This window comes from Bombina bombina, chromosome 11, assembly GCF_027579735.1.
Source record: "Bombina bombina isolate aBomBom1 chromosome 11, aBomBom1.pri, whole genome shotgun sequence".
NCBI lineage: Eukaryota > Metazoa > Chordata > Amphibia > Anura > Bombinatoridae > Bombina > Bombina bombina.
This window is the reverse complement of record NC_069509.1, coordinates 181,168,552-181,182,544: the sequence shown is the minus strand read 5'-3', so window position 1 is coordinate 181,182,544 and position 13,993 is coordinate 181,168,552. Positions and strand designations below refer to the sequence as shown.

Genomic DNA, 13,993 nt, shown 5'->3' with positions numbered 1-13,993 from the left:
GTTTACTTTTTATGTTTACTTTAATATTTATCCCTTTCAGTATAATCCAGCAAGCTGACATGTCACTGTAGCTTACTTTTTGTTTAACTGCAGCCTTTTATTTGACCTGAATTAAGTTTAAACAATATTCACTGAAAGTGTAATTATAATCATATCTAAACCCATTAGTGACTGATACGCCTGTGACATTGTATTTCAGAACGAATCTCAGATTTTCCCCCCAACAACCGGCGGAGCAGAAAAGATGTGCAGTGACTTTAATGTCCCCTTATTGGGGAAGGTTCCCTTGGACCCCATTATAGGTACATTTCCGAAATGTTTTATTGTTTTGCATTAATACTTTACTTGTCATGGTGTCCTCTTTATGTGTTTGCTATAAGCAGAGCACCCTCTGCTGGCATTTGGGGCTAACTACACTTCAGTAAAAAAAAATACATATCGGGGTTGACAAAGTATCAGTATAATTTACAAGTTAATAGAAGAAGGCTGCTAGCCAGGACAGGACAGTTACTAGTCCACTCAAGGTTAATAGCCTAATGTCTTATCCTCTGTAGTTTCTTACAAGTCTAGAACTAGTGTATAGATGCAGCCCATATAGTGTATTTATATAAATAATGGCGCAGCGTACTGTCACATTAACGTATACATGCTGCACCATTTTACGGAGTACTTTATAGTAATAAATCAAATCAGTTTTTTATCTAGAATTTATTAAACACTTAATCGTTCTTGCTGGTGTTGGCACCCAAATGGGTAAAGGGATAGAAAGGTTTAAAATAGAAATTGTAATTTTAAATAGAAGCATTTGTTTGCAAAAGTTATTCGTGTTGTTCAGCGGCATGTGCACATATGCTGTGAGGGCCCCTGCATCATTATTCAGACTCACAGAGCTGGGGTAGTGTGTTTTGTGTCTATGGACACTTCATTTCTGTCATATAAGCCAATGCAACATTCTCTGGGAAGGTCTGGTTTGTGAGTAGGGACACTCACATCATATGTGCGTATGCCACTAGCTTTTTCTAGAAGCATGATTTGACAGATAATTGGGTAGTTTAATTAACCCCTTCACTACTGGGAATTTCAGAGAAAAACTTGCCCAAGATACAGAAGCATTTTTGCTAATACTCAGTTTAAACAAAAATAGAGCCTTGTTTTTTTTTATAGTTTTTTTTTATTTACTTATCATAACTAATTTATATATATATGAAAGTAGACAACCCAATGCATTGATAAAGGCCCATTTTGGTATATTTAATGCCACCGTTTTGCCATCATATTAAAAAAGTTGTTCACTTTTTCACAAACTTTGGGTTTCTCACTGAAATTATTTACACAAAACTACTGCAGTCATATCTGGGATCCCTTTTGTTCAGAAATAGCAGACATGCATGGCTTTGCAATTAGAAGTCCACTAATTGCAGCTGTGCACCATACTTTTAAATTCCCAGCTGTGAAGGGGTTAATGGGTTAGCTGGTAAGGGAAATAGTATTTTAATACAGGGCTTACACTCCCACCTGATAATTCTCACCTCCTTGATCCCTCCCAAACAGCTCTCTCCCCTGACCACCATCTCTTAAGTACTGGCAGACAGTCTGCCAGTATGAAGTTTTGGGGTTTGTTTGTTTGTTTTTATTTTTTAAATAAAATGTAATTTTATTTATATTTCTGCAGTATAGGATCTCCCCTTAATGATCCCTCCCAGACAGCTCTCCACCCCTTCCTAATAGTGTCAACCATCTTAATTGCTGGCAGCTATCTGCCAGTACCCAGTTTATAGATTTTTTTTTAATTTAATAAATATTTAATATATTTCTCTTGTAAGGTGTATCCAGTCCACGGATCATCCATTACTTGTGGGATATTCTCATTCCCAACAGGAAGTTGCAAGAGGATCACCCACAGCAGAGCTGTCTATATAGCTCCTCCCCTAACTGCCACCTCCAGTCATTCTCTTGCAACTCTCGACAAGCATGGAAGCAGTAAGAGAGATGTGGTGAAATGTAGCTGTTTTTTCTTAAATTCAAAAGTTTGTTATTTTTAAATGGTACCGGAGTTGTACTATTTTTGTACCAGGCAGAAAATAGAAGAAGAATCTGCCTGTGGTCTTTAATGATCTTAGCAGGTTGTAACTAACATCCATTGCTGTTCTCACACATAACTGAAGAGAGAGGTAACTTCAGCTGGGGAATGGCGTGCAGGTTATCCTGCTGTGAGGTATGTGCAGTTTAATTTTTTTCTAGAAGAATGTAAAGGCTAGAAAATGCTGCTGATACCAGATTTATTTAAGGTAAGCATGATTACAGTGATTTAATAGCGACTAGTATCATGCTTACTGTTAGAGGTAATAGTCTTGTTATTTTTCAATTCCTGTCATATAAAACGTTTGCTGGGAGTGTTTAAACGTTTTTATATATTTGTTGGTGATAAAACTTTATTGGGGCCTAGTTTTTCCACATGGCTGGCTTAAATTTGCCTAGAAATAGTTCCCTTAGGCCTCCCACTGTGTGGACATGAGGGGGAGGGGCCTAATTTTGCGCCTAAGTGCGCAGTAACTTTTACAGACTGAGACATCCAGTTTCCCTACAGGAGCTTCCTGAATGCTATAGGACCTCTCTAAAGGGTTTTTAGGCTTTCCAAAGTCGTTTGTATGGCAAGGTAGGGCCACAGCAGTGCTGTGGCAGTTTGTTGTGACTGTTAAAAAAAGTCTATCTTTTTTTGATCCGTTTTTTTTAAACTAAGGGGTTAATCATCCATTTGCAAGTGGGTGCAATACTCTGTTAGCTTATTATACACACTGTAAAAATTTCGTTTGATTTACTGCTTTTTTTCACTGTTTTTCAAATTCTGACCTTTTTTATTTTTCTTAAAGGCACAGTACCGTTTTTATTTTTTGCTTGTTAACTTGCTTTAAAGTGTTTTCCAAGCTTGCTGCTCTCATTGCTAGTCTGTTTAAACATGTCTGACATAGAGGAAACTCCTTGTTCATTATGTTTAGAAGCCATGGTGGAACACCCTCTTAGAATGTGTACCAAATGTACTGATTTCACTTTAAGTAATAAAGACCATATTCTGTCTTTAAAAAATTTATCACCAGAGGAATCTGATGAGGGGGAAGTTATGCCGACTAACTCGCCCCACGTGTCAGAACCTTTAAATCCCGCTCAAGGGACTCGCGCTCAAGAGGCGCCAAGTACATCTAGCGCGCCCATGGCGTTTACTTTACAAGACATGGCGGCAGTCATGGATAATACACTGTCAGCGGTATTATCCAGACTGCCTGGGTTACGAGGAAAGCGAGACAGCTCTGGAGTTAGAAGAAATACAGAGCATACTGACGCTTTAGTAGCTATGTCTGATACCCCCTCACAATATGCAGAAGCTGAGGAAGGAGAGCTTCTTTCTGTGGGTGATTTTTCTGACTCGAGGAAGAGGATTCAACCTGATTCTGATATATCAACATTTAAATTTAAGCTTGAACACCTCCGCGTGTTGCTCAGGGAGGTTTTAGCTGCTCTGAATGACTGTGATACAATTGCAGTGCCAGAGAAATTGTGCAGATTGGATAAATACTATGCAGTGCCCGTTTACACTGATGTTTTTCCAATACCTAAAAGGTTTACAGAAATTATTACTAAGGAATGGGATAGACCAGGTGTGCCGTTCTCTCCCCCTCCTATTTTTAAGAAAATGTTTCCAATAGATGCCGCCACACGGGACTTATGGCAAACGGTCCCTAAGGTGGAGGGAGCAGTTTCTACCCTAGCTAAGCGTACTACTATCCCTGTCGAGGACAGTTGTGCTTTCTTAGATCCAATGGATAAAAAGTTAGAGGGTTACCTTAAGAAAATGTTTATTCAACAAGGTTTTATTCTACAGCCCCTTGCATGCATTGCCCCAGTCACTGCTGCTGCGGCCTTCTGGTTTGAGTCTCTGGAAGAGGCTTTACAGGTAGAGAGACTCCATTGGATGATATACTTGACAAGCTTAGAGCACTTAAGCTAGCCAATTCCTTTGTTTCTGATGCCATTGTTCATTTGACTAAACTAACGGCTAAGAATTCATGGTCAGCTGACGTTACTTCAAAGTCTAAGCTGCTTAATATTCCCTTCAAGGGGCAGACCCTATTTGGGCCTGGTTTGAAGGAGATCATTTCTGATATCACGGGAGGAAAAGGTCATGCCCTTCCTCAGGATAGGTCCAAATCAAGGGCCAAACAGACTAATTTTCGTGCCTTTCGAAACTTCAAGGCAAGTGCGGCATCAACTTCCTCTAATACAAAGCAAGAGGGAACTTTTGCCCATTTCAAGTCGGTCTGGAGACCTAACCAGACTTGGAACAAAGGTAAGCAGGCCAAAAAGCCTGCTGCTGCCTCTAAGACAGCATGAAGGATTGGCCCCTGATCCGGTAACGGATCTAGTAGGGGGCAGACTTTCGCTCTTCGCTTAGGCTTGGGCAAGAGATGTCCAGGATCCCTGGGCATTGGAAATTGTATCCCAGGGATATCTTCTGGACTTCAAAGCTTCTCCTCCAAAAGGGAGATTTCACCTTTCACAATTATCTGCAAACCAGATAAAGAGAGAGGCATTTTTACACTGTGTTCAAGACCTTCTAGTTATGGGAGTGATCCACCCAGTTCCAAAAGAGGAACAGGGACAAGGATTCTATTCAAATCTGTTTGTGGTTCCCAAAAAAGAGGGAACCTTTAGCCCAATCTTAGATCTCAAGATCCTAAACAAATTTCTCAGGGTCCCATCATTCAAGAAGGAGACTATTCGAACCATCCTACCTATGATCCAGGAGGGTCAATACATGACTACAGTGGATTTAAGGGATGCTTATCTTCACATTCCGATACACAAAGATCATCATCGGTTTCTCAGGTTTGCCTTCCTAGACAGGCATTACCAGTTTGTAGCTCTTCCCTTTGGGTTAGCTACAGCCCCAAGAATCTTTACGAAGGTTCTGGGGTCACTTCTGGCGCTCCTAAGGCCGCGGGGCATAGCAGTGGCCCCTTATTTTAGACGACATTCTGATACAGGCATCAAATTGCCAAGTCTCATACGGACATAGTTCTGGCATTTCTGAGGTCGCATGGGTGGAAAGTGAACGAAGAAAAGAGTTCTCTATCCCCTCTCACAAGAGTTTCCTTTCTGGGAACTCTAATAGATTCTGTAGAAATGTGGATTTACCTGACAGAGACCAGGTTATCAAAACTTATAAATTCCTGCCGTGTTCTTTATTCCACTTCTCGCCCTTCGGTGGCTCAGTGTATGGAAGTAATCGGCTTAATGGTAGCGGCAATGGACATAGTGCCGTTTGCCCGTCTGCATCTCAGACCGCTGCAACTCTGCATGCTCAATCAGTGGAATGGGGATTACACAGATTTGTCCCCTCTACTAAATCTGGATCAAGAGACCAGGGATTCTCTTCTCTGGTGGCTATCTCGGGTCCATCTGTCCAAAGGTATGACCTTTCACAGGCCAGATTGGACAATTGTAACAACAGATGCCAGCCTTCTAGGCTGGGGGGCAGTCTGGAACTCCCTGAAGGCTCAGGGATCGTGGACTCAGGAGGAGACACTCCTTCCGATAAACATTCTGGAACTAAGAGCGATATTCAATGCTCTTCAGGCTTGGCCTCAGCTAGAGACAATGAGGTTCATCAGATTTCAGTCGGACAACATCACGACTGTGGCTTACATCAACCATCAAGGGGGAACAAGGAGTTCCCTAGCGATGTTGGAAGTTTCAAAGATAATTCGTTGGGCAGAGATTCACTCTTGCCACCTATCTGCTATCCATATCCCAGGAGTAGAGAACTGGGAGGCGGATTTTCTAAGTCGTCAGACTTTCCATCTGGGGGAGTGGGAACTCCATCCGGAGGTGTTTGCACAATTGATTCATCATTGGGGCAATCCAGAACTGGATCTCATGGCGTCTCGCCAGAACGCCAAACTTCCTTGTTACGGATCCAGGTCCAGGGATCCCAAGGCGACGCTGATAGATGCTCTAGCAGCGCCTTGGTCCTTCAACCTGGCTTATTTGTTTCCACCGTTTCCTCTGCTCCCTCGTCTGATTGCCAAAATCAAGCAGGAGAGAGTATCGGTGATCTTGATAGCGCCTGCGTGGCCACGCAGGACTTGGTATGCAGATCTAGTGGACATGTCATCCTTTCCACCATGGACTCTGCCTCTGAGACAGGACCTTCTACTCCAGGGTCCTTTCAACCATCCAAATCTAATTTCTCTGAGACTGACTGCCTGGAGATTGAACGCTTGATTTTATCAAAACGTGGCTTCTCCGAGTCAGTCATTGATACCTTAATTCAGGCACGAAAGCCTGTCACCAGGAAAATCTATCATAAGATATGGCGTAAATATCTTTATTGGTGTGAATCCAAGAGTTACTCATGGAGTAAAGTCAGGATTCCCAGGATATTATCTTTTCTCCAAGAAGGATTGGAAAAAGGTTTGTCAGCTAGTTCCTTAAAGGGAGAGATTTCTGCTCTGTCTATTCTTTTGCACAAGCGTCTGGCGGATGTTCCAGACGTTAAGGCATTTTGTCAGGCTTTAGTTAGAATCAAGCCTGTGTTTAAACCTGTTGCTCCGCCATGGAGTTTAAATTTTGGTTCTTAAAGTTCTTCAAGGGATTCCGTTTGAACCTCTTCATTCCATAGATATCAAGCATTTATCTTGGAAAGTTCTATTTTTGGTAGCTATTTCCTCGGCTTGTAGAGTTTCCGAGTTATCTGCCTTACATTGTGATTCCCCTTATCTGATCTTCCATGCAGATAAGGTAGTTTTGCGTACCAAACCTGGGTTTTTACCTAAGGTGGTATCTAATAAGAATATCAATCAGGAGATTGTTGTTCCGTCATTGTGCCTTAATCCTTCTTCAAAGAAGGAACGTCTATTACACAATCTTGATGTGGTTCGTGCTTTAAAGTATTATTTACAAGCTACTAAAGATTTTCGTCAAACATCTGCTTTGTTTGTTGTCTACTCTGGACAGAGGAAAGGCCAAAAGGCCTCTGCAACTTCTCTTTCGCTTTGGCTAAGAAGTATAATACGCTTAGCTTATGAGACTGCTGGCCAGCAGCCTCCTAAAAGGATTACAGCTCATTCTACTAGACCTGTGGCTTCCACTTGGGCCTTTAAAAATGAGGCTTCTGTTGAACAGATTTGCAAGGCGGCGACTTGGTCTTCGCTTCATACTTTTTCAAAATTCTATAAATTCGATACTTTTGCTTCTTTGGAGGCTATTTTTGGGAGAAAGGTTTTACAGGCAGTGGTACCTTCCGTTTAAGTACCTGCCTTGTCCCTCCCTTCATCCGTGTACTTTAGCTTTGGTATTGGTATCCCACAAGTAATGGATGATCCGTGGACTGGATACACCTTACAAGAGAAAACATAATTTATGCTTACCTGATAAATTTATTTCTCTTGTGGTGTATCCAGTCCACGGCCCGCCCTGTCATTTTAAGGCAGGTATTTTTTAACTTTAAACTACAGTCACCACTGCACCCTATGGTTTCTCCTTTCTCTTGCTTGTCTTCGGTCGAATGACTGGAGGTGGCAGTTAGGGGAGGAGCTATATAGACAGCTCTGCTGGTGGTGATCCTCTTGCAACTTCCTGTTGGGAATGAGAATATCCCACAAGTAATGGATGATCTGTGGACTGGATACACCACAAGAGAAATGATAAATTTATCAGGTAAGCATAAATTATGTTTTTTATGTGGTGTAGCAGTCAAATCACCCCACCTAATTGCTAATGTAGTGCACCCCCGCACAAATTCATGTTTTTTGTAGTGTAGCGTCCCTCTCCCACCCACACTTATTTTTCTGCAGTGTAGGTTCCCGCCACTTCCTCCAACTCCCTCCCACCTCCACCACTGTACCCCAACCCGCCTCCCTCCATTCCTCCCAAACTCTTCCACCGGCACAAACGGATCCTCAAGCAAGTACGTATATATACGCTATGCGGTTGGTAGGTAAAGTACAGCATGATGTATATATATTTGTCCTTTTGGGTCAAGGAGTTAAACATGCTGGTAGGTCATCAGGCCGTTGGCAATACATATCTAACTTGTCCTCTTCATCGTATGAAATAAACTACAATGCATGTGCGGTTCTTTTGAGTGTCTGTAAACAGAAATCCCATACGCACGTGCTGTTTCATTGTTGATTTTTATGTAGCTGATGGTTCCTTCGCTCTCGCTCAGAACAAGCTAAATTGTTTTTACTTTTCTTTTAAGGAAAGAGCTGTGACAACGGGAAATCATTTTTTGCTGAAATTCCAGATTCACCAGCAACAAAATCCTACAGAACAATAATCCAAAGTACGTAGCACATTATTTTGTGTGACTTTTATTTCATTTGTACTGTTACTTTGCTTTTATGATCATTTGTTTATTTAAAAATCAGATGGTTCTGTCATCTATGTGTGTTTGGATAACCTTGTTGTCTATTAGTGTAACTAGGCTGTACCCGCTGTAGGGGGATATTTCTGTGTGTCTCCTTTTTGGTTACTAAATATTATACATTACATCCCATATTGTTTCAGTAGAGGTGTATTAGTCACTAAACCAATCCCCTGTGTCTAGGGTGACCAGCTGTAGTTGGTTTGTGAATCTCCATGTCACAGTATAGTGAAGTAGTGCTTTATTTAAAGGGACATTAAACCGCTGGGCACAACTACCCTACAATGGTTACTACTCACTATATTATTGCATTTCATCCTGTTTTAGTAGCATAAAGGTGCCAGATACTGAAGCTCCACCTCTTTGTACTGGGGCAGCCATCTTGTAGCTCAGATATTCTCACAGTCTGTGACATAAGCAGTGCTCACTCACAGATCAGTAATATTGCCTATATGTGTTACAGCTGTATAAAGTGCTTCAGGTTAGGGTGTATAAAACAGAGCAGTAATATTGCCTATATGTGTTACAGCTGTATAAAGTGCTTCAGGTTAGGGTGTATAAAACAGAGCAGTAATATTGCCTATATGTGTTACATCTGTATAAAGTGCTTCAGGTTAGGGTGTATAAAACAGATCAGTAATATTGCCTATATGTGTTACAGCTGTATAAAGTGCTTCAGGTTAGGGTGTATAAAACAGATCAGTAATATTGCCTATATGTGTTACAGCTGTATAAAGTGCTTCAGGTTAGGGTGTATAAAACAGATCAGTAATATTGCCTATATGTGTTACAGCTGTATAAAGTGCTTCAGGTTAGAGTGTATAAAACAGATCAGTAATATTGCCTATATGTGTTACAGCTGTATAAAGTGCTTCAGGTTAGGGTGTATAAAACAGATCAGTACTATTGCCTATATGTGTTACAGCTGTATAAAGTGCTTCAGGTTAGGGTGTATAAAACAGATCAGTAATATTGCCTATATGTGTTACAGCTGTATAAAGTGCTTCAGGTTAGGGTGTATAAAACAGATCAGTAATATTGCCTATATGTGTTACAGCTGTATAAAGTGCTTCAGGTTAGGGTGTATAAAACAGATCAGTAATATTGCCTATATGTGTTACAGCTGTATAAAGTGCTTCAGGTTAGGGTGTATAAAACAGATCAGTAATATTGCCTATATGTGTTACAGCTGTATAAAGTGCTTCAGGTTAGGGTGCATAAAACAGATCAGTAATATTGCCTATATGTGTTACAGCTGTATAAAGTGCTTCAGGTTAGGGTGTATAAAACAGATCAGTACTATTGCCTATATGTGTTACAGCTGTATAAAGTGCTTCAGGTTAGGGTGTATAAAACAGATCAGTAATATTGCCTATATGTGTTACAGCTGTATAAAGTGCTTCAGGTTAGGGTGTATAAAACAGATCAGTAATATTGCCCATATGTGTTACAGCTGTATAAAGTGCTTCAGGTTAGGGTGTATAAAACAGATCAGTAATATTGCCTATATGTGTTACAGCTGTATAAAGTGCTTCAGGTTAGGGTGTATAAAACAGATCAGTAATATTGCCTATATGTGTTACAGCTGTATAAAGTGCTTCAGGTTAGGGTGTATAAAACAGATCAGTAATATTGCCTATATGTGTTACAGCTGTATAAAGTGCTTCAGGTTAGGGTGTATAAAACAGATCAGTAATATTGCCTATATGTGTTACAGCTGTATAAAGTGCTTCAGGTTAGGGTGTATAAAACAGATCAGTAATATTGCCTATATGTGTTACAGCTGTATAAAGTGCTTCAGGTTAGGGTGTATAAAACAGATCAGTAATATTGCCTATATGTGTTACAGCTGTATAAAGTGCTTCAGGTTAGGGTGTATAAAACAGATCAGTAATATTGCCTATATGTGTTACAGCTGTATAAAGTGCTTCAGGTTAGGGTGTATAAAACAGATCAGTAATATTGCCTATATGTGTTACAGCTGTATAAAGTGCTTCAGGTTAGGGTGTATAAAACAGATCAGTAATATTGCCTATATGTGTTACAGCTGTATAAAGTGCTTCAGGTTAGGGTGTATAAAACAGATCAGTAATATTGCCTATATGTGTTACAGCTGTATAAAGTGCTTCAGGTTAGGGTGTATAAAACAGATCAGTAATATTGCCTATATGCGTTACAGCTGTATAAAGTGCTTCAGGTTAGGGTGTATAAAACAGATCAGTACTATTGCCTATATGCGTTACAGCTGTATAAAGTGCTTCAGGTTAGGGTGTATAAAACAGATCAGTAATATTGCCTATATGTGTTACAGCTGTATAAAGTGCTTCAGGTTAGGGTGTATAAAACAGATCAGTAATATTGCCTATATGTGTTACAGCTGTATAAAGTGCTTCAGGTTAGGGTGTATAAAACAGATCAGTAATATTGCCTATATGTGTTACAGCTGTATAAAGTGCTTCAGGTTAGGGTGTATAAAACGGATCAGTAATATTGCCCATATGTGTTACATCTGTATAAAGTGCTTCAGGTTAGGGTGTATAAAACAGATCAGTAATATTGCCTATATGTGTTACAGCTGTATAAAGTGCTTCAGGTTAGGGTGTATAAAACAGATCAGTAATATTGCCCATATGTGTTACAGCTGTATAAAGTGCTTCAGGTTAGGGTGTATAAAACAGATCAGTAATATTGCCTATATGTGTTACAGCTGTATAAAGTGCTTCAGGTTAGGGTGTATAAAACAGATCAGTAATATTGCCTATATGTGTTACAGCTGTATAAAGTGCTTCAGGTTAGGGTGTATAAAACAGATCAGTAATATTGCCTATATGTGTTACAGCTGTATAAAGTGCTTCAGGTTAGGGTGTATAAAACAGATCAGTAATATTGCCTATATGTGTTACAGCTGTATAAAGTGCTTCAGGTTAGAGTGTATAAAACAGATCAGTAATATTGCCTATATGTGTTACAGCTGTATAAAGTGCTTCAGGTTAGAGTGTATAAAACAGATCAGTAATATTGCCTATATGTGTTACAGCTGTATAAAGTGCTTCAGGTTAGAGTGTATAAAACAGATCAGTAATATTGCCTATATGTGTTACAGCTGTATAAAGTGCTTCAGGTTAGGGTGTATAAAACAGATCAGTAATATTGCCTATATGTGTTACAGCTGTATAAAGTGCTTCAGGTTAGAGTGTATAAAACAGATCAGTAATATTGCCTATATGTGTTACATCTGTATAAAGTGCTTCAGGTTAGGGTGTATAAAACAGATCAGTACTATTGCCTATATGTGTTACAGCTGTATAAAGTGCTTCAGGTTAGGGTATATAAAACAGATCAGTAATATTGCCTATATGTGTTACAGCTGTATAAAGTGCTTCAGGTTAGGGTGTATAAAACAGATCAGTAATATTGCCTATATGTGTTACATCTGTATAAAGTGCTTCAGGTTAGAGTGTATAAAACAGATCAGTACTATTGCCTATATGTGTTACAGCTGTATAAAGTGCTTCAGGTTAGGGTGTATAAAACAGATCCGTAATATTGCCTATATGTGTTACAGCTGTATAAAGTGCTTCAGGTTAGAGTGTATAAACAACTTTCTAATTTACTTTTATTATCAATTTTCTTTGTTCTTTTTTGTATTTTTGTTGAAAAGCAGGGTTATAAGCTCAGTGGGGTGCACGTGTCTATTTGATAATAGATATGTGTTACAGCTGTATAAAGTGCTTCAGGTTAGAGTGTATAAAACAGATCAGTAATATTGCCTATATGTGTTACAGCTGTATAAAGTGCTTCAGGTTAGAGTGTATAAAACAGATCAGTAATATTGCCTATATGTGTTACAGCTGTATAAAGTGCTTCAGGTTAGGGTGTATAAAACAGATCAGTAATATTGCCTATATGTGTTACAGCTGTATAAAGTGCTTCAGGTTAGAGTGTATAAAACAGATCAGTAATATTGCCTATATGTGTTACAGCTGTATAAAGTGCTTCAGGTTAGAGTGTATAAAACAGATCAGTAATATTGCCTATATGTGTTACATCTGTATAAAGTGCTTCAGGTTAGGGTGTATAAAACAGATCAGTACTATTGCCTATATGTGTTACAGCTGTATAAAGTGCTTCAGGTTAGGGTATATAAAACAGATCAGTAATATTGCCTATATGTGTTACAGCTGTATAAAGTGCTTCAGGTTAGGGTGTATAAAACAGATCAGTAATATTGCCTATATGTGTTACAGCTGTATAAAGTGCTTCAGGTTAGGGTGTATAAAACAGATCAGTACTATTGCCTATATGTGTTACATCTGTATAAAGTGCTTCAGGTTAGAGTGTATAAAACAGATCAGTACTATTGCCTATATGTGTTACAGCTGTATAAAGTGCTTCAGGTTAGAGTGTATAAAACAGATCCGTAATATTGCCTATATGTGTTACAGCTGTATAAAGTGCTTCAGGTTAGAGTGTATAAACAACTTTCTAATTTACTTTTATTATCAATTTTCTTTGTTCTTTTTTGTATTTTTGTTGAAAAGCAGGGTTATAAGCTCAGTGGGGTGCACGTGTCTATTTGATAATAGATATAAATTTGGGTTTCATATCCGTTTAAATATATTACAAGTTTATTTAGGTATTAAGCGTTAGTAGTTTTCTGCATTGGGAGTGCAATCGGTGTATTTTAAATATCACAATCTCTGCATTGGCAGCTGTGTAAGTGAATGTAATTGGTACACAAAGGCAGGGACTACACAGAAAATGTTACCAGCTGGGAGGGGCAATGTATTACACCATTTTCTGTTGTTTATAAAATATTACAAATATTAGGCAGTTTTATCAGTGTGGTCAGTAAAAATAGCCGGGTGTTGTGCCCATCAAATAGGGGGAGATCGCTGTACCCACTAGTGAGTCACATGAACATGCCCATCTAATATGCTGCTTTTTGTGTTTTGTCTCTGCAGAAATTCAGGAACATTGTGAAAGGAACCTCTAACCAATCCCATCTGCTTAACAACTGAGAAAATGGCAGAACCAGCAATGTAACAACCAGTTTGTGACTTTAGCAAGAAGTTTATTTTTTAACAGGATGATTTAAGTTATATTAAAAAAAATAAGGCCTTAAAGTTGACCTGAGATTCCTGTGATTCGTGGGATTCCTTAGACGCGCCACACAACATCTGTTGCTCACAAAACGTGAATATGGCGTCTGTCTGTATTATCAGATTAAATTAAAACTAATTTGTCTATAAATCACTGCTCTCTAAGTTTATTCACTGATAATCATTTTGGGATTTCTGGCTAGCTGAGAACCTCATATCACAGAATGATCAAGTGTTTTATTCTTGCTAGAATTATTTACATAATGGTTTTTCTCCCCGACGGGATACAAAGGGCCTTAGCTGCTGACCTTGGTGCTAGTTACAATTGTAGGACACCTGTTGCTATACAGCTTGCCCACCAGTTCTCAGTTTATTCACCAAGTCAGTATGAAAGGCTGAGCCGGCCCTGTTGGCATAAGAGTGGCTAGCAAGAGATTTTCTGTAGCGTGTGAGCGAGTGCGAATTGGTG

General features: G+C 39.4%; 1 protein-coding gene across 1 annotated transcript in view; it reads left to right on the top strand.

Annotated features, from left to right (window-relative positions):
- NUBP1 (NUBP iron-sulfur cluster assembly factor 1, cytosolic) overlaps nucleotides 1-13,675 on the top strand; it is a 71,677-nt gene extending 58,002 nt beyond the window's left edge. Inside the window, exons 9-11 of the mRNA XM_053695273.1 lie at nucleotides 200-302; nucleotides 8,258-8,341; nucleotides 13,387-13,675. Of these exons, the coding sequence (XP_053551248.1) occupies nucleotides 200-302; nucleotides 8,258-8,341; nucleotides 13,387-13,418 (219 nt within the window). The 3' untranslated portion in view covers nucleotides 13,419-13,675. The remainder of the gene's footprint in view (nucleotides 1-199; nucleotides 303-8,257; nucleotides 8,342-13,386) is intronic.
- Nucleotides 13,676-13,993: the final 318 nt, after the last annotated feature.